Source organism: Mesoplodon mirus, assembly GCF_964341445.2.
Source record: "Mesoplodon mirus genome assembly, chromosome: 7".
NCBI classification, from domain to species: Eukaryota; Metazoa; Chordata; class Mammalia; order Artiodactyla; family Ziphiidae; genus Mesoplodon; species Mesoplodon mirus.
Window position 1 is genome coordinate 12,869,262 of NC_138983.1, and position 27,462 is coordinate 12,896,723.

General features: G+C 47.3%; 1 protein-coding gene across 1 annotated transcript; it reads left to right on the forward strand.

Annotated features, from left to right (window-relative positions):
• The first annotated feature begins 5,409 nt into the window (after positions 1-5,409).
• On the forward strand, positions 5,410-9,051 carry APLNR (apelin receptor). Its single transcript, XM_082627455.1, has one exon. It carries the CDS (start codon positions 5,660-5,662, stop codon positions 6,809-6,811), a length of 1,152 nt encoding a protein of 383 aa, XP_082483581.1. The 5' UTR covers positions 5,410-5,659; the 3' UTR covers positions 6,812-9,051.
• Positions 9,052-27,462: the final 18,411 nt, after the last annotated feature.

Below are 27,462 nucleotides of genomic sequence, written 5' to 3' on the forward strand. Positions count from 1 at the left end.
ATTTATTAGATGCCCACTCTATACAGGGTGCCACGCTACTTAGGGATGTAGGGGGGGTGTGGGTAATGGTGGGTGGAGGCGTGAGAGGGGTGGGTGAGGAGATAAGGAAAGATTTCCAGATGCCTCTTACTCACAGTCTAACAAAACAAACATTAGATGGGTTTTGGTGCCATGACGGGGAGAACGGATTCTGATCTGAACCTGCCAATCACTGACTTCCACTGAGTCAGTCTGCCTCTCTCTTTTGACCTTTTTAGCAGGAAATCCATTTCTTCAAACACCTCTGGGAGCCACTGCCACAATTTCCAGAGTCACAGAAAGCTAGCTCTGGCTGGTTCAATGTCCTCAAGTACCAACAGGGAAACAGGCTCAGGGAGGGCAAGAGCCTTGTCTAGGGTCACACAGCAAGCTAGTCATTCAGGTTTCAGCTAGAATGTCAGCGACTCCCAAGCCCTGCACTCCCGTGGTCTACCCTGTCAAAAATCGTCCCCTTTCCGTGTATTTTTCTGTCATTATCCATAGATTTCATTGCATTTCCTTACTGCGCATCTATTTTGTCTCGTTCCGGCCTCTAGGATGTACGTGCAGGAGATCAGGGACACGGTTTGAATTGTTCACACTATAGTAGCTGCTCAATAAGTATTTGTTGAGTGAATGAATTCGTGATCAGGATGAAATTGGGACTCATATTTCCTGGCTCCCAGGCCAGTGGGTTTTCCTGCATTTGCTGTCCCCAGAGCTCAGGAGATCCAGGAGTTCCGGAGACTGGCCTGGGAGTTTGAAGGAGCACCAAATGGCCAGGGGAGAAGGGGCTGCCAAGGGGGCTCTGCTTTAATGGTCAGAAGGCAGCTGGCCATTTGCTTTTGGTCAGATAAGCTGGGATGGGGAAGGGAGTGTGGCTGGAGGAAAAGGGAGTGGTCTGGGCACCCCGCCTGCTTCCCTCGCCTGCCCTCCCCTTCTCCTCAGATGACACCACCAGCTGTGAGGGACACAGCTGCTGCCCCTTGGGAAGGGGAGAACAGGGCCCTGGTGCCCTGGGTGAGTTCCGAAGCTGAGTTCAAAGCAGACCTGTGAAGTGAGGGGGCTGCAGCGGGCAGCTGGGGGAGGAGGTGAGAAGTCAGCGAGGGGCAGAGAAAGGCAAGCCTCTGCTTTGATGTCCTGCACCCAGGCTTGGGGCCAGGTCTGGGCGAGGTTCAAGCCTTTCCCCTCATCCCAAGCCCTTAGAGAGAGTCAATTAACCGCCTTTCCTGTCCTCGAGGAGGCTGTTGATGCAGGTCCCTGACCCCACCACACACTACGTGCGCGAATACCGCGCTCAGCGCGCAGGCGCACCCCGGGCGCGCACAGGTCCCACCTGCTCGCTAGCAACTCCACCCGAGCCGCAAGTGTGCGCAGTCACACACGGCCCGGGCTCAGGGCCAAGCCACTCTCTGCCTTCTAGGCCAGGGACAACCCTGGAGGTGGGGTGGGCGAGGGCTGTGGAGTCACTGAACCCCCCCAGCAGTCTGGGCGCTCCTCAATGGGCCCACAGCAGGTCTGGGGCGCTGGTCTGCCAGACTCATCACAGTATCCCAAAGAAATCACCCAGGAGAGGGGCAAGTCCCTCGGGAAACCTGCCTGGCCTCTCCAGGGCCGGCCAACCCCGGTGGGGCGTGTGAGGACACTGGCCAAGGGTCTGGCCTTGCTGCTGCTTTGCCAGATGGCTCACGGTAGGTTCTTCTGGCTCAGTTCAGCAAAAAGGTGCACTTGGTAGTGTAGTAGAGCAGCACTGCGGTGAAGACCCAACCTCTTCTGTCCTTTCCCCGAGCGCATTCCTTTGGTTCTAACTCAGTGGATATGTACCAGTGCCAAGTTCGGGGGGACCGACATGAAAAGCAGGCTCTGCCCAGGTACTCTCTGTCTGGAGAGGGCTAACTTCTGAGCCCTGGGGGCACGTAAGGTCAGCCTTCAGCTACTCGTCCCATTGAGTAAACTTTCATCTTCTGTTTTGGGTGACCAGGCGCCTTGGATGTCAGGCAGGGTGAGGGAGCAAAGCTGGCTGATCCTGCCCCGTTCAGGCTGCCATGGCAGGGCACTCAGGCCATCCGGTTCCAGCTGGTTCTCGGCTGGGGGCCAGATCTTATCAGCACCCCACCCTCTCTGGCCCCAGTCAATGGCCCCCTCCCAGCCTTGGCTCCCTCTTCCCTCCCATCTCAGTGAGTCTGGTTCTTCTGGTGAGATTAACTGCTTCTCTGAGTCAGAGAGCCTGGAGGCCAGAGGATTAAAGAGATGGATCCGTCTCCTCTCCCAACAGGGTCTCTGGGCTCCTGTTTGGCTCGGAATTCAAGCGGGAGCAGCCAGGAACAGCTGGCCAATGTGGGGGACACTCTGAGCTCACTTGCTCACCTCCTTCTGTGTTCCTTCCTGCAACGGGCACAAGTGCCCACATCTTTCTGAGAAAACCAGAGAAGCTCTGGATTCACTGGGGGTCTTGAATTTTTTTTTTTTTGGTCATTTTATTTATTTATTTTGCATTTTCTTTTTTAATATCTTTATTGGAGTATAATTGCTTTACAATGTTGTGTTAGTTTCTGCTGTACAACAAAGTGAATCAGCTATATGTATACATATATCCCCATATCCCCTCTCTCTTGAGCTTCCTTCCGTTTGGCCTTTATCTTGGAAGGGCCATCTCTTGTGACCTGACCTGAGCTGATTCCTGCTCGACACCTAGGTCCCTTTTGATAGGTCAAGGTAATCACTGAAGAAGTCTAACATGGCTGAAGGTTAACCATTTTCACCCAAGCCTGCTGTCAGGTTATAATGACAGCCCCTCTGCCACCTGCACAGTCTTCTGTTAGACAAACGTGCAGGAGCAAGCAGGCCCCAAGCAATTCCTGCCCTGTGTATTGTGGATCAAGGAAGCCCCAGTTCTGGGTCCTATTGGGTGCCCGGAGCACCATGTTGCAGACTGCCACGATTCCAGAGGCGGGTCCTGTTAACTTTCTACCTGGCCTCAGGCAACTGGAAATCCTCTTTGGGAATAGCTGGTCACAGGGCAGTTTCTAGATCAGGCTAAGGTGCACAGGCTATTGCCTGGCAGTGTCTTATACTCTGTTTAATCAAGAGTGGGGAGTATCTCGAACACATTTTAGTCAATCTATTTTAAATTTCACCCAAGAGAGCTTATTTCAAAGTAAACCACAGGTATCCTAGCACCATCCTACATTTTTATACTCTCTACAGATGGCAAATCCCCCAATTTAAAACGGGTTGGAGTTTTTTCTTTGGGAATGTAGTGGTTCAGTTCACAGACTCAAGACAGCCTTGGTTCAAATTCTGATCTGACCTTGGCCAAGTCACTTCACCTCCCTGTACCTCAGTTTCCTTACTGTAAATTGAGATGAATGAGGGTACCTACTTTCTAAAGTGTTTCTGCTGATTAAAAGAGATCATGAAGACATATAAAATAGAAAATGTTTAGAAGAATGTCTAGCATGTAGTAAGTGCTCAATAATTAATCCTCATGAGGAACAACAACATGTTTGCATCTGCACGTTGCCTTTAGGGAAAGGTCATCCGAGATCCTCAGGATCTTCCTTATCTTTCTCTGCCTCTCCTTTCTTGCATCTCCCCATTACACTCTGAGGCTTTGGCCGTGCTTGTTTTCATTTCCCTCTCTTTGCATTTTACGTTTCTTCCTCCTGGCCTATCCTTCCTGTTTTTCTGCTTCCTTCTATTCTGGGTAAGCTCCCGTTCAAAGGGCACCAACTGGGGGCCTGGGGACATGTTTTACTTGTCCTGTCCTCTTATTTAAAAAAAAATGGAATTCCCTAAATTTACAAGTCTGGAAATTTCTCATAAAATCTAGAATTTGAAATTATGTAGAAAAATCAGAAGGCATGGTCATGGTAGCTTCCGCATTTCTGTGTGGCAAGCGGAGATTGGCGCCCACGAGTCTTCCTCTTGATAGAGTAAGCTTGCCCCCCTTGCCAGTCTCCACCACTCCCTGTTGTCTCAGGCTGCTTGTTTTACCCAGATACATTCTTAGCCTGGTCCTTGTGAGTATTTGAGTTTGGGGTCCCTGTCTTAAGACTTCTGGAGAAGATTTTCTGACTAACTCTTGCTTGAGATAACGGATTCTAATTCTGTAAGCCTTTTGCTTTGAATGTGGCCAAGACTCATCTCTGGATTTTGCTTCATCTCACTCTTGCCCAACTTCAGATGGCCTTCTCTACTCTCAGGGGTGCATGTTTTTAATCTTATCTTGTGCCTCATTCTCTCCTTCCTGCCCAGAGGTCCTGGAGAGGCCAATAGACAGGGCAAAGTCAGTTTCTATGGGATTGTGCCCACAGCATCTACTAAATGGCTACCGCTTTTTCTGCCTCTTCCTTCAGTTATGACTTCCTGACCCCCACATGCCCTGCCTGGTCTATGTACGGCAGTAAGAACTCAGGGACCGAAATGTATCCGTGTTTTCACCGCATAGTAATTCAAACACCCGTTCTTCTATACATGGACGCCCCTTTTCACTCACTCCCTAATTCATCCATCCACTTACTTACTCACTCAACAACCATTTAGTGACCACCTACTACCTGCCAGGCACTGAGTTAGGTGCTTGGAGAAGAAGAAAAGCAAACAACAAAAGCAAAACAAAATTTATCCTGTGAACTTGGGCAAGACATTTACCTTGTTCAGCCTCAGTTTCCCCATAGATTTAATGGCTTGATTAGATACTTTAGTCTGAGGTTTCTTTCTTCGGTGACTCTCTCCTCGACCCTCTAAAACTTCCTGTGCCATCTGAAAACTGTAATCTGCTAACAGCTTATGAATCGTAGAGAAATCCCTCTATAACTGGGTCTGTAGACCACAAACATCCCCACAGGGAGAGGGTCAAAGCCGAGGTGTAAGGGAGGAGGGTGTGAGGGGAAGGATAGAGGGAAGTCTGCTCGGGGTGGGGCTGGGAGGGCGGGAGGGGAGGAGACAGACCAGCCTACCAGGAGGGCATGCCAGAGGCTGAGACCATCCTGCGAAATCTCACACCCTCCTCGCCCCCTACCCTCCCCGGCTCCAGCTCAGGCTGGGTTTCAATCTGCATAATTTGCCCCATTTAGAGGGCCTAGGAGGGGGTGAGAACAGGAGGGTGCAGAGGACTGAGGAGGGGTTCTCCAAACACCAGAGGAAACCGGAGGGAGAGAAACTGGGCGGGAGAGAAACTGGGCGAGGAGGAGAGCAGGCTGCAAACCACAGATAACATTCTGCCCAGCACTGCAGGGGTCAATCTGGTCCACTTGCCCAGGGACAAGAAGGAAAAAAAAAAAGTGGGCTGTAACTTCAAGATCCTAAGACTCACAAGTGAGGGGCTGGTCTGGAGGTGGGAGGAGGGAGGGACAGCCAAGGAGGAGACAGAGACTCAGGAGGGCGCGAGGAAGTGTCTGAGCTGAGGCTGGGGCAGGGCAGGACGGGGTGGAGGGAAGCCTGCTGGAGGGAGGCATCCTTCAGGGTCCAGAGGAGCCAGAGGCAGCTCCATCTGCTGCTAGGAAGGGCTCTGGACACCTCCAGCCCTTCCCGCCTTCCCTCTGAGGCTCCAGCCAGCAGCTGAGGGCACTTGCTGAGTTGGCGCGACACCCACGGAGCTGGTACCCCCGGGGCCCCCTGCCCGACTTGGCTCCCCAGCATGGAGGAAAGTGGCGATTTCGACAACTACTACGGGGTAGACAACCAGTCTGAGTGTGAGTACGCGGACTGGAAGTCCTCGGGGGCCCTCATCCCTGCCATCTACATGCTGGTCTTCCTGCTGGGCACCACGGGCAACGGCCTGGTGCTCTGGACAGTGTTTCGGAGCAGCCGCGAGAAGAGGCGCTCGGCTGATATCTTCATCGCCAGCCTGGCGGTGGCCGACCTGACTTTCGTGGTGACCCTGCCGCTGTGGGCCACCTACACGTACCGGGACTACGACTGGCCCTTCGGTGCCTTCGCCTGCAAGCTCAGCAGCTATCTCATCTTCGTCAACATGTACGCCAGCGTCTTCTGTCTCACCGGCCTCAGCTTCGACCGCTACCTGGCCATCGTGAGGCCCATGGCCAACGCTCGGCTGAGGCTGCGGGTGAGCGGGGCTGCGGCCACGGCCGTCCTGTGGGTGCTGGCCGCCCTCCTGGCCGTGCCGGTCATGGTGTTCCGCTCCACCGGCGCCATCCTCCACGTGGAGAACAGCACCAGGGTGCAGTGCTACATGGACTACTCCATGGTGGCGAGCCCGAGCTCTGAGTGGGCCTGGGAGGTGGGCCTGGGCGTCTCGTCCACCGCCGTGGGCTTCGTGGTGCCCTTCACCGTCATGCTGACCTGCTATTTCTTCATCGCCCAGACCATCGCCGGCCACTTCCGCAAGGAGCGCATCGAGGGCCTGCGGAAGCGGCGCCGCCTTCTGAGCATCATCGTGGTGCTGGTGGTGACCTTCGCCCTGTGCTGGACGCCCTACCACCTGGTGAAGACGCTCTACATGCTGGGCAGCCTGCTGCACTGGCCCTGTGACTTCGACATCTTCCTCCTGAACGTTTTCCCCTACTGCACCTGCATCAGCTACGTCAACAGCTGCCTCAACCCTTTCCTCTACGCCTTTTTCGACCTGCGCTTCCGCCAGGCCTGCGCCTCCGTGCTCTGCTGGGGACAGAGCAGGTGCGGGGGAGCCTCCCACAGCAGCAGCGGGGAGAAGTCGGCCAGCTACTCCTCGGGGCACAGCCAGGGGCCCGGCCCCGGCAGCGGGAAGGGCGGAGAGCCGACGCACGAGAAATCCATCCCCTACAGCCAAGAGACCCTCGTGGTTGACTAGGGCTGGGATCGCGGGCGCCTGGTGCCCTCTGCCCGGCCCCAGCCTTTGCCCTTGCTCTCTGAAGGTCAGGTAGCCGGGGGCACCTTCTCTCTTGCACTTGACTCCTTTCCCTGCCTCCTGCCTGCGTCTTGTCCTCCTTTTCCCTTTGCTCTGGTTCAGAGGTTTGTGGTTTAGTGGAGAGAGATTGAGCCCTGCAGACCCGGGCTCGGCCACTCAGTCTCTGTGAGACTGACTTTGCCCCAGTCGCTTAAACTCTCTGAGACTCAGTTTCTCTACGTGTACACAATGGAGAAACTAAAATGATGTGTGTCCTGGCTCAGTAAAAGTTCATTTCCCCCCAGCATTTTTCTTGGATCTCCAGCTTTTGTTCTCCCCCCATTTCCTTTTAGGTGTCTCGCCCCTCTTCCTCTCTCTGTTTCCCCCTTTCTCTCTGCAATTTTTACTCAGAATCCGTACCTCCTGGCTCCCACCCCCTCTCCCATAGCTCGTCTTCCTCGTTCAGTCCCTCCTTTCCATTTGGACTTCTTTGTTCTGAAGGGCTCCTAAGGGTTAAGAATCCTGAAGCTTGCAAACACTGCCCCTGCTCAAGCTCTTTGTCCTGTTCCCTGAGTGCCCGGGGAGGGAATGGGGGAATGGGACTGGGCCGGGCAGGAGGCAGGCTGGGTATCAGCAAAATTACTTCTCCTGTCTCTGCAGCTGGGGGCTCCAGAGCCTCCCTCCAAATTGGAGCGGTTTGCTGTCATTTCAGGCGCTGGAGGCAGAGCCGTCCATGAAGGGGGCTTCCCTTCCTGCAGCCCCTCCATGAGGCCAACTAGACATGCTTTCTACAGATTTCCTTAGACCCTTTTTCTTCATCCTCTGTTTTCTGTGGGGACTGGAAGGCAACGGGGTTGATGAAGCAGCAGGCTCCTTGGTTTCATGATATGAATGCGGACCTGGGAAGGGAAAACGGAGAAAGAGAGGGAGTCTGCATTTAGTCTAAATGCTGCTTGGGTCCCGTCCCCAAATCCTCCTCCCTCCAACCTCCTCCAGAACCGTGAGCTGCAGGTCTCTCCCTGTCTCTCCACCCCATCCCGACAGCTCCAGGATGTTTTTCTTGGGCACTGGTGTGAATGGGTGCCAAGGGTCACTTTGGTGGGGGTGGGACGCTTGCTTTGTGTGTGTACATATGTGTAAACGAGGATGAGCATCACACGAGCAGTGTGCCTGTGTTTCTTGTCACTTGGATGAACTCACCCCCCCTACTCTCCCGGTCTCTGCTCTTCACCCAATATCCTTGAGGGAAGAAGGGACATGCTGAGGCAATTTAGAATAAAAATGAGTCCAGCCCCACTGGATTTGGGGGCTCTGACGGCTGGTCCGCGCTTTAAGAGAGAAGTCTGTGTCTGTGTCCAGGCTCCCTATAGGGAGATTCCCTTCCCAAAGCAGCTGGCGCCCAAAGCTTGGGGAAGTCTTGTGCTCTGGGTCCCTGTGCCGCTGTCCCTAGTTCTATGAGGGAAATGGGAGCTTCCCTTGACCCCTTTCCCAAGCCTGCCAACCTTGCTTTGAATTTATAAGCATCTCCTTCATCACTCTTTATTTTTCCAGGGTCAGTAGCCCTCTTCCTAAAGGGGGACACCTGCTTGCCATGTGGTGGAAAGCACTGGGTGGGTTTTTTTTCTCACCTCCTGTCAGGATCAGACCGTTTGGCTTCTTGGGGGGCTGGGAACGGGGACTGGAGCAGTCACGGCAAGACTGGTGGCATGACAGCCACACCGCCAGACAGGCTTTGAGGATGAAGATGCTTGTGGGGCCTTTGTGCACTGAGGGCAGGGTGTGTATATTCCGGGTTTTGTTCTTGGAGGACTCTGGACGTGAAGGACAAGACATGAGCCATGGAGGCAGGAAGAGCCCAGCTTGATGTCAGTGGACATCTTGACCTTGGATGGGATGGAGCCAGCTCTGGGAGCAGAGGGAGAGGAAGAAGGGAAGGGACTTATCTCAGCTTACTCTTCCCATCTCAGGCCAGAATCTTCCACAGACAGACTCACTTTCTCAGTCCAGGGCTGTCCCCAAAGCAGCCAGTCAAGGCTGGAGGAAGCTCCCAGAAGGGAAGAGGGTGCCCCTGAGGCCCCATCGGTGATCCTGGACAGATGGTGGAGGAGGCTGCTGGCTGCCCCACTTGCCCCTTCTTTGGAATGTCTATGCTATTTTTTGACCCTGTTAGTCACTGCGGTTCATCAAATAAATCTTTTTGTGTGTGTGTGTAACTATTGTGTCTGAAGCCTTTTCTCACACTAGTGTCTTGGGATGAGGAAGGGGCCCCTAGGTCCCTTCCTAGGTGGGAAGTGGGACGAATAGGCTGACGGGAGCAGTGCGGAGAAGGGGACCTAAAAGGAGTCAAGTGGGAAACTGGAGAGGAAGCCGGGGTGGGGGTGGGTGAGAAGATGGAGAAAATAGACAGCAGAGAAGGGACAGGATTGGAGTGAGAACAGGGAAGACAGAGGAAATAAAGGGACAGGGTGCCGCTAAGCCTTTGTGCTCTGAAAAGCCATGGAATCAGTGGGCATACATGTGGGAGCCCAGAGCACAGGTCTAGGGGAGAAGCACCAACCTTTCTTCCCATGGATGTAGACCTATCACTCATTCATTCATTTGCCCCTTTATTCATTTATCATCTGCTGTAGACTCATTCATTCATTCACTCATTCAGTATCACATGAGCATCCATTCAGTCCTCAGGTGGTCACCATCTTCCACAAAGACCTCCAGGTACTAATGATGTTTGCAGATGACCCCAAAGCAATCTCCATAGTAGAACAGAGAGTAACGTTTCACCACCATTCTCTCCTTGAACCACTGCAGCCCTCTGAGAGGGGCATTTTCACCTCATTTTGCTAATAAGGGAGTGGAGGCTCAGAGAGTTTGGTCAGGTACCTTGACCAAGGTTACACAGCGAGTACATGGAAGAACCAGGCCTGGAGCCAGCTGCCTCTGTCCAACTGCAAAGCCCACATTCTTAACCAGAGTTTCTCCAAAAGTCCGAATGAGGCAGTGCCAGGTGGTTGGGATGGAAAGTGAGATCTCATCTGTAAGACGCCTGGCACACGTGGAGAGCCCTCCGTGAAGGAGGCTGGGCGCTGGGAGGGGAAATGGTGGAAAATGCATGAGAGAGAGAGAGAGAGACAGAAAGAGACAGAGAGACAGAGAACAGAAAAAGAGAGACAGAGAGACAGTGAGAAGACAGAAATAGAGACAGAGACAGCAAAAGAGAAACAGAGACAGAGAATGAGGAAAGAGTAGAGACAGAGAGAGGGAGGAGGTGGGTGGGAAGAAGAAACTGGGAGGCAGGGAGGGAGCTGGAGGCCGGGGTATCGGTGTTTGTTTTCCCTCTTCTGAAATGCACCAGGGAAAACCTGCAGGAATTTACAACTGTAACAACAAGCTATTGGATTTTTTTTTTTTTTTTTTTTAAACAGATCCTGTAACAGAACCTCACCAACTCTCCAGGGAAATTTGAGGTAGGTTATCCAAAATATAAGATTATAGAGCGCTTCATAATTTCGTTTGTTCACACACATTTCTTCATTTGTTCACTCACTCATCTGTTTACTCGAGTCCTTATTTATTACCGATGTGCCAGGCAGCACGCTGGGTACAGGATCAAATGGGGAACAGGACATCGCGGGCTCCCGGTTGGGTGGCGGAGGAGAGAGTTGGATGAATGGTTATAATGGGGCGTGGTCAGTTCTGAGAGGGGGAATGTACAAAGAGTCCTGAGGGCCTAGTGGAGACAATGAATGATCCTGGGCAGGGCAGTTAGGGGGGACTGGAGACAAGGGACATGCCAGGAGCCTGCTCTCTGAAGGGTGGGGGGTGGGTGGTGACTGGGGAGAGTGCTCTGTGCAGAGGAAAACCCAGAGATAAGGGGTAGGAGAGAACGCAGCCCCTCCCAGGAGCTAGAAAGAGCTCTCATTCTTGTTTGTGCCCACCCCACCCCAGCTCTGTGAGGGGAGCCGGGCAGAGACAGAAGAAAACTTGCCTAGATCTCTGAGTGTGTCTGAGGAGCAGATTGGGGGTTGGGACTAAAATCCGGGTCTCTAGACCACTTGGCGGCGGGGGGCAGAGACTTTTTTGGTGACTTCTAGCTTCTCTCCTCCCTGGGCTTGTGCTGCCTTCTTCTAAGAGATCTGCCAGGGTCTCCTAAACAGGGGCTGGGTGTTCTGGGCCCTCTCACGCTGGACTTGTTGGAGAAGGATGCTGAGAGGGGCCGATGGATTCCTTGGGTAGACCTGCCCCCGAAGCCCGGATGACACTCAGCGTGACAGGATCTGGATGTGAAGTCCCTGCCATCTCAGCTGGTACCACTGTGTCTGAACTCCAGGGAGTTCAAAGCTTGAGGGTCCTGACCTTCTCCATTACTCTTCTCAATTACTGCTCAAATGCTTATAACATCTCTATGAGCAATGTGGAGAAGACACAAAGGGAGCTTAAAATCAAGTTTATAAGAAAGGAGATTTGGAGACGTTGGGCTGGCTTTAGAAGTTTCCATTTATATTTAGAGTATTAAGCAATGTTTATTGATTTACTCATTCAACAAACTTTTATTCAGGGCCTGCTATGCACCTAGGGCTCTCTTAGGAGCTGTGGATACTGAGGTGAGCCAGACACCATCTTTGTCATCATGGAGCAACTTGAAAGAGCTTTCTAGTCTTACCTTCCCATTGAATAGATGGGTAAACTAAGGCCCATGGAGGGCAAATGATTTATACAAAGTCATACAGTGGGATGATGCCAAAGGAACTTGGGCTTCTCACTGCCAGGCAAGAGCATGTTCCATGGCTCCAGGCTTAGCAAAGAGAGAAGGTCTTTTATGGAGACTATGAGAGGGTCAGAGCAATGGTAGAGGGCCAGCTGGGCAGGGGGAGGGCACAAAGGTGCATGAAGATGATTAGCCATATTTTTGTTAACTTTTTATTTTAGAAGAGTTTTACATTTACAGAAAAATTGCTCATCTAGTACAGAGAGTTTCCATCTATTCCACGTCCAGTTTCCTTTATTATTAACCTCTTGCATTAACATGACATGCTTGTCACAATTAATGAACCAGTATTGATACAATAACTATTAACTAAGTCCATACTTTATTCAGACTTCCTTACGTTTTACCTAATGTCCTTTTCCTGTTCTAGGATACCATCCAGGATACCTCATTGCATTTTGTCATTGTGTCTCTTTAAGCTTCTCTTGGCTGTGACACTGTCTCGGGCTTTGTTTTTGAGGACCCTGACAGTTTTGAGTAGTACTGGTCTGGTATTTTGTTCCATGTGCTTTTTTAAACACATCTATTTTTATTTCCATATACCAGGCACATGCTGGATGATAAGGTTAGAGCGATAAATAACATACCAGTGTTTTCTGCTCTTTTGAAGTTCAACGATGAATAATAAAGTGTGGTCGGCATCACTGCAGGCGAAGTGCAGGATGCTGTGCAGGCAAACACCCATCTTCCAGGGAGCTCCTCAGTGATCACAGAGGGCTAAAGCGCTGGCTGAAAGCGCAGGTCCGCCTTCAGTGCCACAGGGTTCCAATGTCTGGCATTCTATCCCACCTTCAAGGTCATCGAGGGCTCATTTTCTTATTCAACTGGAAACCTGGGGACATCAGTCAAAAGCATATTTGTGTCCTGGCTATTATAAATAGAGCTGCAATGAACATTTTGGTACATGACTCTTTTTGAATTATGGTTTTCTCAGGGTATATGCCCAGTAGTGGGATTGCTGGGTCATATTGTAGTTCTATTTGTAGTTTTTTAAGGAACCTCCATACTGTTCTCTATAGTGGCTGTATCAATTTACATTCCCACCAACAGTGCAAGAAGGTTCCCTTTTCTCCACACCGTCTCCAGCATTTATTGTTTGTAGATTTTTTGATGATGGCCATTCTGACCGGTGTGAGATGATATCTCATTGTAGTTTTGATTTGCATTTCTCTAATGATTAATGATGTTGAGCATTCTTTCATGTGTTTGTTGGCAATCTGTATATACAATGGAGTGTTACTCAGCCATAGAAAGGAATGAAATTGAATTATTTGTAGTGAGGTGGATGGACCTAGAGTTTGTCATACAGAGTGAAGTAAGTCAGAAAGAGAAAACAAATACCGTATGCTAACACATATATATGGAATCTAAGAAAAAAAAAAGGTCATGAAGAACCTAGGGGTAAAACAGGAATAAAGATACAGACCTACTAGAGCATGGACTTGAGGATATGGGGAGGGGGAAGGGTAAGCTGTGACAAAGTGAGAGAGTGGCATGGACATATATACACTACCAAATGTAAAATAAATAGCTAGTGGGAAGCAGCCGCATAGCACAGGGAGATCAGCTCGGTGCTTTGTGACCACCTAGAGGGGTGGGATAGGGAGGGTGGGAGGGAGGGAGACGCAAGAGGGAAGAGATATGGGAACATATGTATATGTATAACTGATTCATTTTGTTATAAAGCAGAAACTAACACACCATTATAAAGCAATTATACTCCAATAAAGATGTTAAAAAGAAAAAAATAAAAAGCATATTTGTGTCCAACGGGCATCTTACCCCATGTTACTCTGTCCTTTATTATTTAGCTGTATGACACATCTCTTGCCTACTTGAGGCTGCTTCTTACATGGACAGAGGATAATCAGAAGTGGGTTCACCAAATCTGCTTGAAATATCTTACTCGGCCAGACCACTACTCCTCCACGTGATGCCCCTTGAGCACCAGGAAGTTGCTTCTAGAAGAGCCCTGATTTGGCTGCACTGTAACAGCTCTCTGTACTTACCTGTCTGCTCTGCTCTATGGACATCTTCCCCATCATAGGTGCTGTGTTTACACATCTTTGTATTCCCAGTGCCTGCAATGTGGCAGGTGCTCAAAGGGTGTTTGCTTAAATGATTAAACAACTGGATAAAGAAAGTGTGCGAGGAAAGTGAGAAAAACTGATTTTTGTTGAAAACAAACAAACTGATTGCTTTTTAAAGAGTCCAGAAAGATGAATTAAATACCAGTGCTAGAGGAGATGCACTGGGATTGATGAACACTATGATTACTAACCACTGACTCAAACCATCCCGGTCCTCTTAGAGCTGCTACTTAGGAACCACAGAGTCGGAATACAGGACTGTTTGGACCATGTCCTGGGAGACACTTCTTATATTCTTGTAAGTAGAGTTACTCAAGTTATAGCTTTGCAGTGACCCATTTCAGTGTTTGTGTTGGAAATTATGTCTTCAAGTCTCTTCGGCTGGATGATGCTGTTGTAACCCTGGCTGGCTTCCGGGGGAAGCTATTGTTGAGCCAACTGGAGCCAGCACTGAGTCAAACAGTTTCTGGGAATCTATGTCTGGACACCCACTCTCATGATTGTGGGGATGTACTGATTGAATAGAAAATAAAATCTTGGACTTCCCCCTCTATAAAAATACTCAGGGAAAACTTCTCTTCCGGTCCCTGAGAAAATCTGGGCTGGGTTTAAGGGCATCCAAGAAGATTTGGCAATCTTTTTCTGGGTCTGGAATATGTCCATAAATTCAAGAGGTCTTCCTGTATGATGTGGATGAAGTGGCCTCTGATGACGAGACAGACAGACAGAGAGAGAGAGAGAGAGACCCAGCCTTCACTCTATGTGGGCTGGGTCTGGTCTCTTTGGCAGAGAAAGGACTTCAGCATCAGGGACAACAGTGACCCAGAGTTTGGGGACTGTTATCTCAAGGTGCCAGGACTGAAGAGCATGGAGGCAACCCTTGCCCTTTGGAAAAAGGATGCACCACCCACTTCCCTCTTTAGAGAAGAGTTAACACCTATCCTTCTCAAACTATTCCAAAAACTCACAGAGGAAGGAATACTTCTGAACTCATTCTATGAGACCAGCATCACCCTGACACCCAAACTAGACAAAGATATCACAAAAAAAGAAAATTACAGGCCAATATCACTGATGAACATAGATGCAAAAATCCTCAATAAAATATTAACAAAGTGAATTCAACAATACATTAAAAGGATCACACACACACACACACACACACACACAAAGGATCATACACCATGATCAAATGGGATTTATCCAGGGGATGCAAGGATTTTTCAGTATCTTCAAATCAGTCAATGTGATACACCATTAACAAACTGAAGAATAAAAACCACATGATCATCTCAATAGATGCAGAAAAAGTTTTTGATAAAGTTCAACATCCAGTTATGATAAAAACTCTCCAGAAAGTGGGCATAGACAGAATATATCTCAATATAATAAAGGTCGTATATGACAAACCCACAACTAACACTCTCAATGGTGAAAAGCTGAAAGCATTTCCTCTAAGATCAGGAATAAGACAAGGATGCCCACTCAGCCACTTTTATTTAAGATAGTTTTGGAAGTCCTAACTACAGCAGTCAGAGAAGAAAATGAAATAGAAGGAATGCAAATTGGAAAGGAAGAAGTAAAACTGTTACTGTTTGCAGATGACATGATACCATACATAGAAGATCCTAAAGATGCTACCAGAAAACTACTAGAGCTCATCAATGAATTCAGTAAAGTAGCAGGATACAAAATTAATATAAAGAAATCTGTTGCATTTCTATACACTAACAATGAACTATCCGAAAGAGAAACAAAGGAAACAATCCCATTTATCATCACATCAAAAAAATAAATACCTAGGAATAAACCTACCTAAGGAAGTAAAAGACCCGTACTCTGAAAACTATAAGATATTGGTGAAAGAAATTGAAGATGACACAAACAGATGGAAAGGTATACTATGTTTTTGGGTTGGAAGAATTAACATTGTTAAAATGACCATACTACCCAATGCAACCTACAGATTCAATGCAATCCCTATCAAAATACCAATGGCATTTTTCACTGAACTAGAATAAGTAATTTTAAAATTTATATGGAAACACAAAAAACCCCAAATAGCCAAACCAATCTTGAGAAAGAAGAACATAGCTGGAGGAATCATGCTCCCTGACTTCAGACTATACTACAAAGATTCAGTAATCAAAACAGTATGGTACTGGCACAAAAAACAGACACATAGATCAATGGAACAGGATAGAGAGTCCAGAAATAAACCCAGACTCTTATGGTCAATTAATCTACAACAAAGGAGGAAAGAATATACAATGGAGAAAAGACAGTCTCTTCAATAAGTAGTGCTGGGAAAACTGAACAACTACATGTAAAAGAATGAAATTAGAACATTCCCTAACACCATATACAAAAATAAACTCAAAATGGATTAAAGACCTAAATGTAAGACCGGATACTACAAAACTTCCAGAGGAAAACATAGGCAGGATGCTCTTTTACATAAGTTGCAGCAATATTTTTTTGGATCTGGCTCCTAAAGCAGAGGAAACAAAAGTAAAAATAAACAAATGGGACCTAATTAAACTTAAAAGCTTTTGTGCAACAAAGGAAACCATTGAAAAAATGAAAAGACAATCTACTGAATGAGAGAAGATGTTTGCAAATGATATGACTGATAAGGGGTCTATATCCAACACATATAAACAGCTCATACAACTCGACATCAAAAAAAAAAAAAGACAACCCAAGTAAAAAATGGGTAGAAGAACTGAATAGATATTTCTCCAAAGAGTAAATGCAGATGGCCAACAGGCACATGAAAAGATGTTCAACATTGCTAATCATCAGGGAAATGCACATCAAAACCACAATGACATATCACCTCACACCTGTCAGAATGGCCATCATCAAAAAGAAAACAAATAACAAATGTTGGCGAGGATGTGGAGAAAAGGGAACACTTGTAGCCTGTTGGTGGGAATGTAAATTGGTGCCACCACTGTGGAAAACAGTATGGAGGTTTCTCAAAAAACTAAAAATAGAACTACTCTATGAACCAGCAATTCCACTCCTAGGTATATATTAAAAAGAAAAGCACTAATTCAAAAAGATACATGCACCCCAATGTTGATAACAGCGTTATTTATAATAGCCAAGATATGGAAGCAACCTAAGTGTCCACTGACAGATGAATGTCAGAGGAGACAGGCAATCGAATGTAGTATTGATATGTCCAACTGTGTCAGTGAGGACTTAACCAACCTGTTTTCTGCATAAACATGTCATTTGTGTTTCTGCTGTCCACTTTTTTTTTTTTGCACTAGCAAGTCCAGCCTGCAGCTACCCTCCCCCAAGCTCAGCCCAGCCAAGGAGGACAGTGAGTCGGGATCTCTGTGTGGGGCAGGAAGAGGTACCAGTGATTCTACTTAGGACATGTGCACCAGCTGGACTGCGGTCAGAGTCTCTGCTGCCATGCTGTCAAGAGCACAGTTAGACAGGTCTTTTCTGAATCCTAATTCTTTTCCTGTTTGTTTGTGTCATCAAGACCAGGGCTTCTTAAGATTTAGTGTGCAGGGCTTCCCTGGTGGCGCAGTGGTTGAGAGTCCGCCTGCCGATGCAGGGGACACAGGTTCATGCCCCGGCTGGGAAGATCCCACATGCCTCGGAGCGGCTGGGCCCGTGAGCCATGGCTGCTGAGTCTGCGTGTCTGGAGCCTGTGCTCCGCAATGGGAGAGGCCACAACAGTGGCCAGCGTACCGCAAAAAAAAAAAAAAAAAAAAAAGATTTAGTGTGCAGAAGAATCACTGGGAGGTGTTGTTAAAATACAGACTCTGACTCAGTAGGTCTAGGGTGTGTCTCAAGAATCCTGTTTCTAAAAGACCTCAGGCAATGTGCATGCTGTTAGTCCAAGGAACACACTCAGGGGAGCGAAGTTCTGGGGCATGATACTTACCAATGGACTGTTTTCTCATCTGTAAAATGGAATAATAAAGTAGTTACCCCATAGGACTGTTTTGAAGGTTCCATGAGCCAGTGTTTGCAAGGGGCTTGCACGGTCTCTGGCATATAAGAGATAAGACATAGTGTTTTAGTCCATTAGGGCTGGTATAGCAAAAATATCATAATCTGGGTGGCTTATAAATAACAAACATTTATTTCTCACAGTTCTGGAAGCTGGGAAGTCCAAAATCATGGCCCTGGAAGATTCAATGTCTAGTGAGGACCCACTTCTCACAGCTTCCAGATGCTTCTCATTGACAACTGTCTTCTCACAGTAACCTCATATGGTGGGAGGGCAAGTAAGCTCTGTGTCTCCTTTATAAGGGTGCTAATCCCATTCATGAGGGATCCATCCTCATTCTCTAATCACCCCTACCTCTAGACACCATCACATTGGGGATTAGATTCCAACATATGAATTTTGGGGGGACATGTTTAGTCTATGGCAAATAGGTTTTAATTTTCTCCCATTCTCCCTGTTCACCTTTTTTATTACAAAGAAAAGGAACTTGATGAACTTTCCACTACAGAGAGCTTGGAAGATCTTTGCACTTAAAAAGACAGCATAAGGAAGACAGGAGTACTTAGCTTCAGGATTGTGGTTGTTGGTAATTCTTCTTGTTGTGTTTAAAATATTTTTATCTTGGTGGTAACAAAAAAATAAAAGTAGAGACTTTTTTTTTTTTTAATTTTTTTCTTTATTTATGGCTGCGTTGGCTCTTTGTTTCTGTGTGAGGGCTTTCTCTAGTTGCGTCAAGTGGGGGCCACTCCTCATCGCGGTGCGTGGGCCTCTCACTATTGCGGCCTCTCTTGTTGCGGAGCACAGGCTCCAGACGCGCAGGCTCAGTAGCTGTGGCTCAAGGGACTAGTTGCTCTGCGGCATGTGGGCTCTTCCCAGACCGGGGCTCGAACCTGTGTCCCCTGCATTGGCAGGCAGACTCTCAACCACTGCGCCACCAGGGAAGCCCCCAAAAGTAGAGACTTCTGACAGAAGTTTGCGTATAAAATTAATCTGGTCAGAGTTTCGTTGGAAAAGAAAGGTTAAAAATCATATACTGCGTATATATTTTTAAAATTTAAAATTCACAATCTCAATAGTCTTTCAAGTCTGTGTGAACCTCAGCCCCTCTGTCTGGGGGTGTAGACAAGGCAGTCTGATATAATTCCACACTGATGGTCCAGAGACACAAGTTCTGTTCTCAGCACTGCCTCCACCTAGGTGTGTCCCCTGGAAAGTCACCCCACCAGCCTGAACATCAATTTCCCCAACTGTAACATCAGGGCAGCCATCCCCTTCCCATTGTCATGGATGGCAATTTTCTTTGCTTGATTATGGCTCTAGACCCCAGAATCCTCCTCAGTGCAGTACTATGGGCAGCTGAAGCAGCAAATACAATTTTGAACTACCATTTCTAAGAACTGACCCACTAGGATTCTAAGAATTGCTAATGATGGAATTTCAGGCATTAGAGTTGAAGATGGGCCTTGAACGTTGACTAGGATTTTGAGAACTTGAATGTGGAGTGGGGGTGATAGGAGGGTATCCAGATGGAGGGGACAGTGTGAGCAAAGGCAAAAGGTCAGGGAAGGGCATGAGAAGTTTGAGGAAGAGTTCTGACTGGCTTGTATGTAGGGGATACATACAAAGGAGTATGAGATAAAGGGCGAAAGATTAGACTAAAGACAAATCATGATGATTCATTCACTCATTCATCATTCAACACATATTTATTACACATTTACTGTATGCCAATCACTTGGCTAGGCACTGGAATTATAGTGGAGGATGAGATAGACATGGTCCTTTTTTAATGGAAATTATCATTTTTGTGGGGGTAGATAGACAGTCAACAGGTACATAAACAAACAGAAAATGCTGTGAAGCAAGTAACATTTCAGATAGAAAATAATATTGAGGACAATTTCAGACAAGGTGTTCAGTGAAAGTCTTATTGGAAGGTGACCTTTCAATTGGCACCTGATAGGTGACGGTGAGCTTACCATGCAAAGGGCTGGTTGAGAGAGTTCCAGATGCAGGGAACAGCAAATGCAGAGACTTCAAAGCAGGAAAGATCTCAGTGAGCTCAGAGCTATTGTCAGGGCATCGGGAAGGCTAGTGGGCAGGAAGTCAGGGAAAGGGTGGCATGAGACAAAGTTAGAGAGACAAACAGGGGCCAGGTCATGTGGGACTTTGAAGGCCACAGCGGGTGCGACTTTAAGGGCAATGAGAAGCCATCAGAAAACTGATATGATCCAATGTGTATTTAGAATGATCCCTTAGGCTTCTGTGTAGAGAATAAACTGAAGGGGAGCAGGAGAAAAAGCAGAGAGACCAGTTACTAGACTACTTCAGAGGCTAAGATGCGAGTTGATGGTGGGTTGCCTAAGGGTGGCATCCACAGAGGATGACAAATGAGGCAGATTTTGGATGTAGAATGAATAGGACTTCTAATGGCCGGGATGGGAGAGTGGGTGGGGTGATGGTGGGGTGTGTGTGTCGGGGGGAGAGAGAGAGAGAGAGAGAGGCGGGAGAGTTCTCTTTTCACCATATCGTGCCTGAGATGTCAGTAAGACATCCAAGTGAAGACATCAAGGAGGCAGTTTGACACGCAAGTCTGGAGCTCTGAAGAGCGGTCTGGACTGGTGATAAAAATCTGGGCATGGCAAAGATGGAGCTGTGAAGAATGCTACTGAGTGATCAGGGAAGAGACTGGAAAATTGTCCACTGGATTTAGTGACATGGACCAGTCACAGTGGATCATGTTGGTAGAAGACAGAGAGTTGAACGGTGGATGTGAGGCGGGCATGGGAGAATGCTCACAGAAACAACTCTTTTCAAAAGTTTTGTTGGGAAAGTGAGCAGAGAAAAGGGCAATAGCTAGAGAAGGATGTGGGATGGAGAGAAAGCCTCTTTTTTTTTTTTTAAACAAATTTTATTTTATCTTTTGGCTGTGCCATGCAGCTTGTGGGATTTTAGCTCCCCGACCAGGGACTGAACCTGGGCCCTAGGCAGTGAGAGTGCAGAGTCCTAACCACTGGACCACCAGGGAATTCCCGAGCCTTTTAACAATCAAAGATTGAGGAGCACCTTTGTGTGCCAGGAATGGTGTGAGGAAGACCAAGACTTCCAAGACGAGTGAATGATGCATCTACAGAGATGGGATGGTTGGAGGAGAAAAGCCTTTGAGAGGTTCAGAGAGGAGTCGAGCTGGAACACGTGGGGAAGGATCAGCCTGATAAGAAGAGAGAACGTTACTCAGCACGTTAGGGAGGAAGGAGTGGGGAATGAGCTAAGAAGCAGACAAGTTGCTAGACTTTGGTGGTGGGAAGATGAGGGCGTCCTGGTTTTGTGACTCTTAGTTCCTAAGTGAATTCTAAGGTGAGGGCATCAGCTGAGCAAAGGGGCATATAAAATTTTGAGGGCATAAAGTACTATCTTGGACAATGAAAAAGCACCTTTCCCAGGGAAGCACACGGTGCTGATTCTCCACTGTGAGATTTGTGTCCACGAACTTAAAGTGAAGTTATTTTGCAGGTTGCGTGATTTTCTCTGGCAGCGTTTAGCTGCTGCGGTTATAGGAACAGAGAAGGTGTTCGTCAGGTGTTGGAGTTTTGCAAGGTGGCTGTGACAGAGGAGAGAAATCTGGGGGTGGGGTGGGGTGATCTGCAAGAGCGTCATTAAAAAAGAAGGACCGTGGTGTTTAATTTATGTAAGGAAGGAAGCAAAGACCGGAGGTGGCTGCTGGCTGGTGGACATGTGGTTGGATGAATGAGTTAGTGGTTAGGATAAGAGACAAGACATATGGAAGTGTGGGGAGGTATTGCAGCAAGTGCGCTGGAAGGATGGGAAGTAGAGGTCAAAGAGCGGGATTTCGAAACAGAGATTTCTGGTAACGCCATGGTCTGTGGTGTGACCGCTGAGTGGGTGGCTGAGGAGAGAGGAGAAAAGATTGTTGGGATGCAGGACATCAAGAAATGGAGAGGCCAAGCTGCCTGATGAGGTACATATGTTGGTACTGAAGTTCTGAGGATCATTTTGGAAGAGGGCAGTGCATACACTTGTAACCAGGAACTAAGTCTGCAGTGAAGGAGGGGTGATGACTAAGAGGGTAGGATGCCCCCAGTGAGCAGGGCATGGGGATGAAATAACCAGAAGTAGGGCCCATATGATGCTTTTGTGCAAATTAAGGAAAAATGTCCCTCTTCCAGGGGAAGCAGCCCTGTCCCCGGATGTACAGCTTGGGGAGTGTGGCTGGGTTTTACTCACCCCTCAGGTGGGCATCCTTGGCAGGACACATGCTACTTGCACAAGTTGTACAGCCATGCCTGTAGCCCTGGTTCAATGGCCTAGGCATCAAAAGAAACAGCTTTTTGCAGGATCAATGTTCCCTGAAAGGGGCAATGGGGAGCAAAGATCAACCCTCTGATTTCACAGACAGGGAAAATGAGACCCAGGGAAGGGAAATAAGCAAGGGGCATTTGGTGGTAGAATTGGAAGGAAACTCTGTTCTGATTCTCACTTTCTGCCATACCCTGTGATGGAGGGTGATATTTGAGCAAATGCTCCATAATTGCAAATTCAGAAACATATTGTCCCTCAAAGTCACTTCTGTGGGAGGTGACAGACTTCTTTCTAGTGATGCTGCCATTGTTCAGTGATTTCTGGAAACTCCTTCAGGGAAAGGATCTTCAGAGCCAGCTTCTGAGTCACAAAGACAGCCCACTGCACTGTAGAATCTTATTTAATACGTGGGACCAGTCCTTTTCCTTCTCTGGTGTTGGGTCTGAGAGCCCAAGAGGCAGCCTAGAAACGTGGCTTCTCTACATTTTATTCCAACACATATTTATTTTGTATGTTTCAGGTCCATGGGCTCTCCCTGGAGGTGAGGGGCTCAGTCTATGTTCAGTCTTCATGGGTTTTGTTTTGAGGTTTGCATCCTTCTGGCATCTTAGCTATAAACCACAGAAGGTCCCCCACCTATTTATGCATAGAATGAATTTAATAAAGAACATGAGGTAGCTCACAGAATCTCTGGAAATTTGGCTTTGGGAAGGAGCCACCCTCGAATTATCTGGCTCTAGTAGGGACCTCACTGCTTGTACCATGAAGTTCTGCCTGGGGCTGGACCACAGCTGACTCTGAGACCTTGGTGACTTTCTGCCATTCCTCCCTCTCAGCCAGAAAACAGACTCCATGCAGCTCCTGGGTCCTCAGCTTGTTCTCTTTCAAAATGAATTCTCCCACGTGCTGACACTAGCTGCAAAGGAGGCCAGGGAAAGTGCATTCCGGCTTCTAACTTGGGAGATGGTGCTCAGCTGGTGGGAAGATCCCCAAACATGGGGAGTTTGTTCCAAAAAATGGTGAATGCTGTGGTTGTGGAAAAGGTTGCCTCCTAGGCTGTAGGTTTCTTGGACCCTTCTGCCTTGAACTTGGGAAAGCTGCCCCCTAGGTGTACACAGGCAACAGGGCCATTGTCCTTCCTGGTCCAACGGCCCATCTTCACAGAGTGCGATCATGAGCTCGGAGATCACAGTACTGCTAGACTGTTTGTACTAAAATTTTGGAATTTCCTTTAAAATGAATGCTGTTAAAAGAGAAACAGGAAGTTGTTTTTTCAAGCTCCTGCAAATGGATGGTTGCCAAGGTCAAATCCGCCTGCTGACACACCTGTGTCCACAGAGAAACCTGGGACATTCTACCTGGAAATGCTATTTCTCAGTGAGCCAGTGCCCCTTCTCTCTAGTATCTGTAATAAGCAGAAAGACAACCCAGCAGCTCCCTGTGTGTGTGGAGAAGGATTTCTATGACAAACATTTATTGAGGGCTTACTAGGTGCCAGATACTGGGGCTTAAGCTTGGGCTGAGGAGACTGGGAGGTCTCAGAGATGAGTAAGACACGGATTGTTTACAGGAAACACAGTCTAGTGTCAGAGACAGAGAGGCCTACGCTTTACTGTGTGTCCATGTGGCTCAGGGAGTTGAGGAAAAGGACCCTGGGGTCTTTCAAATGTGGGACCACATGAACTAGTTTTCTCATCTGCAAAGTGGGGATAGTAAGACTTAGCTCCTATGGTTATTTGAAGGAGTGAATAGTATAAAGTTTGTGGAGTAGCCAATGCCTGGCCCACAGTTGGTACTTAGCAAGTGTTGTTTCCTCTAATACCTCCACACCCTCTTTTTCTCCTTTCAGAAGGTGGTGGTTAATTCTGCCTGATGTCTATATGTTACCACAACTTCTTTATCCATTCCTCCATCGATGGACATTTAGGTGGCTTCCATGTACTGGCTATTGTAAATAGTGCTGCAGTGAACATAGGGGTGCATGTATACAATGGAATATTACTCAGCCATAAAAAAGAATGAAATAATGCTATTTGCAGCAACATGGATGGACCTAGAGATTGTCATACTGAATGAAGTAAGTCAGACAAAGACAAATATATGATATCACTTATATGTGGAATCTAAAAATATGATACAAATGAACTTATTTACAAAATAGAAATGGGGTCACAGGTGTAGGAAACAAACTTATGGTTACCAAGGGGGAAAGTGCGGGGAGGGATAAATTGGGAGATTGGGGTTGACATAGACACACTACTGTATATAAAATAGATAACTAGTAAGGATCTGCTGTATAGCACAGGGAACTCTACTCAATACTCTGTAATGGCCTATACGGGAAAAGAATCTAAAAAAGAGTGGATATATGTATATTGCTCACATTGCTCTACAGCAGAAACTAACACAATGTTGTAAATCAACCATACTCCAATAAAAATTAATTTAAAAAAATTCTGCCTGATGGATTTGGGCTGGGCTCCTAATGATGACAGGGGATTCTTTAGACAGAAGGCAAGGAAGATGCTTCAGGAAACAGCATGATCAGAACCCTGGGACACTGTGTTTGGGGAATGGTGGGCTGAACGTCTGGTTGGAGGTATGTGAGTGGGAGATCAGACTGGCTGGAGGTGAGGCTGCAGGGGAAGTGAAGGGGTCGCTGAGTCATGTTGGGGGTCTGAACATTCTCCTGTAAGTGTGGGTGGTCCACGAGGAGCTTTAAGACAGAGGACTGTTCCCGAAAGGCCAGAGCAGCTGCTCTTTGGCTGGTGAAACTCTCTCTCTTGTATTTAGAACTGTCCTGGACTTTGGAGTCTCCATATCTCTGCTTTGACAGATAAGGATGGAAGGGGTGGACTGCTTCTTGGCCCACATTCATCCTGGGGATCTGTACGTCTGGATGTCTTGGAGAACTTCGTGACGCCATTACTACTTCAAATAAGAATATGTAGAATAATACTATTTGTTGACTGTTTACCAACCTCAATGCAATGTTGGTATCTTCCATAAATAATCCCAGATCCTTTTAGTAAGTCTATAAAGGCAGATATTATCATCTCCATTTTGCAGAAGAGGAAACTGAAGCTCAGAAATGTTAGGCAATTTGCTGAAGGTCATGTAACCAGTATATGGCCATGCAGGATTCAAAGCTGGGTTTGCCTAATTATAAAATCTGTGCTGGTTTCACCCTGCCCCACTCCTGAGTTCTGCTGGGTTTTTTAAAAATTAATTTTTATTGGAGTATAGTTGATTTACAATGTTGTGATAGTTTCTGCTGTACAGCAAAGTGGATCAGCTATGCATATACATATATCCACTCTTTTTTAGATTCTGTTCCCATATAGGTCATTACAGAGTATTGAGTAGAGTTCCCTGTGCTAGACAGCAGGTTCTTATTAGTTATCTATTTAACTGACATGAAAACTTGTGATGTGAGACTCTATGTCTGTATATGTTTATGTGTCTTTATTTCCCTCTGTATATATGTATAACCATACTCTATCATCTCTTTCTACCTACTTATCTAATAGAATGGCAGAAATTTACCAGTATCTCAAAATCTCTTGCCTTTCATTCCCCAAGTCTCTGGGAATTCAGGTGCATTGTCCTTTCTGGATGAGGCAGCTACAATGTGATTAGCTGTTGTTATCAAGGGTGTCCTAGAGTGAGGATGTCCTGCTTGCCACCTCAGTCATGGACAGACTCACATCTGGTCCCAAGAGAAGGAAGTTTTGAGAGAGACTTATAGGGTATGATAGATTCCTCAAACTTTGGTGTCTCCCTTAAATTCTGTCAATCTCTCGGCAATGCTGGAAATCCCTTCGCCTTTCAGTCTGCTGTGGTGTAGTGTCACATGGTTAACTCCTAGAGCTCTGAGTTAGAATATCAGCTCAGTCCTCACCAGTCACTAGGGCCTTGGGCAAGTTATAGATCTCTTCTGAGCCTCAGCTGTCCATCAAGTGGGGATGGTTATTGTACCTACTGACAGGCTGTTGTGAGAATAAAACAAAATTCTGGGCACATGAATGCTTAGCAGGTCTCTTCTTTAAGCTTTTCTTTCTTGGGGTGGAAATATATTAAGCCACATTCGATGGTCATTTAACAAATTTTATTGAAATATAGTTGATTTACAATGTTGTGTTAGTTTCAGGTATATAGGAAAGAGATTCAGTTATATATATATATATATATATATATATACTGTGTGTGTATATATATATATTTATATACACAGTACGCATATATAGGTGGTTATTTTGAATAATTACCCTCAGTCTCATCTTTGAAAAGACAGATGGGATTAGACCATAAGGCTGCTTGACGGTGGAAGAGAAGACTTGGGTGGGATAAGGAGGTAGAAAAAGGGAAGAAAGCAGAAAGCAAGATTATCAGAGACAATGCTCAGTGACTTGGTAATTACTCAGGTTCAGGCCAGGTCTGCCCGTGAAAGCAATAGCAGATGGGCCTGGGTGGGCCTCTTTGATGCTTACTGTATCCGTAAAAGGTTAGATGAAATCTTCAGAAAGCTGTAACTATGTTCTGGACTCCAAACCCAGGATTCCCTTAAAGGGCAAAATGCTCTCAGGTGGGGAGGTGCTTTATCTGGGTTTCCCTGGGCTGGTAAGCAGCTCACAGAAGTCTCCTGGCAGGAAGCAGCCCCAGTGGCTCCTGGCCAGGCCGGTGGAGACCTCTGGCCCTCTCTCTGGCCCTCAGGGACTTCTGCTTCCCCGGGAGGAGGAAGGTGGCTGGGAGGAGGGGAAGGCACGGGGAGGAGCAATCGGATGAAAAAATGAGCTTTTTCTGGAAAACAAATTGGCCGTCAGGGAACCGAGCTGAGGGGGAGGACCCCAACAGAACTGTTAGCTTTAAGGGGCTCCTTGGTGCCTTTTGTTGTTTCTCTTGTTTGTTTGTGACCTTGAGTACCTCTTGAAGTCATTGAGCAAGAAAGCCTCCTTGGGTCTCATCTCTCCATGTTGCTTTATATAACAAAGGCTCCAAAGGGGAAGTGGGTTCCCAGGGCCAACTGGGATCTTTATACCACCCCTCACCCCTCTCCTGTGCTATTTTGTGATTGAATTATTCCAGAATTGGATGGATTGATGATGATGATGATGATGATAATATTAATAATAATAGCAGCAGCCTCAGCAACTAAAATTAATTGAGCACTTCCTAAGCTACACACTTCCTGAGCTAGAGAATCTCATGGACTTTACCTCCTTGACTGCTGGGAGGTATAGGTGCTGTTGTGATCAGCCCCATTTTCCAGATGAGAAAACTGGGCTCCGAATGAGAAAATAACCTGCCAAGCATGAAATGATAGCCAGTAAGGGATAGTTGGGTTTTCAGCCTGGGTGGATGGGATCCAGGGCCGGGACTTTCTCCACCACAATATGCGACTGCTGGGTGGCAGTGACTGTGTTTTACTCACGCCCTTGTCTTCTGCAAGGCTTGGGATGTA

Bases quoted from the DNA above. Each gene is read 5' to 3' on its own strand.
- APLNR (XM_082627455.1), top strand. From the start codon at position 5,660: ATGGAGGAAAGTGGCGATTTCGACAACTACTACGGGGTAGACAACCAG.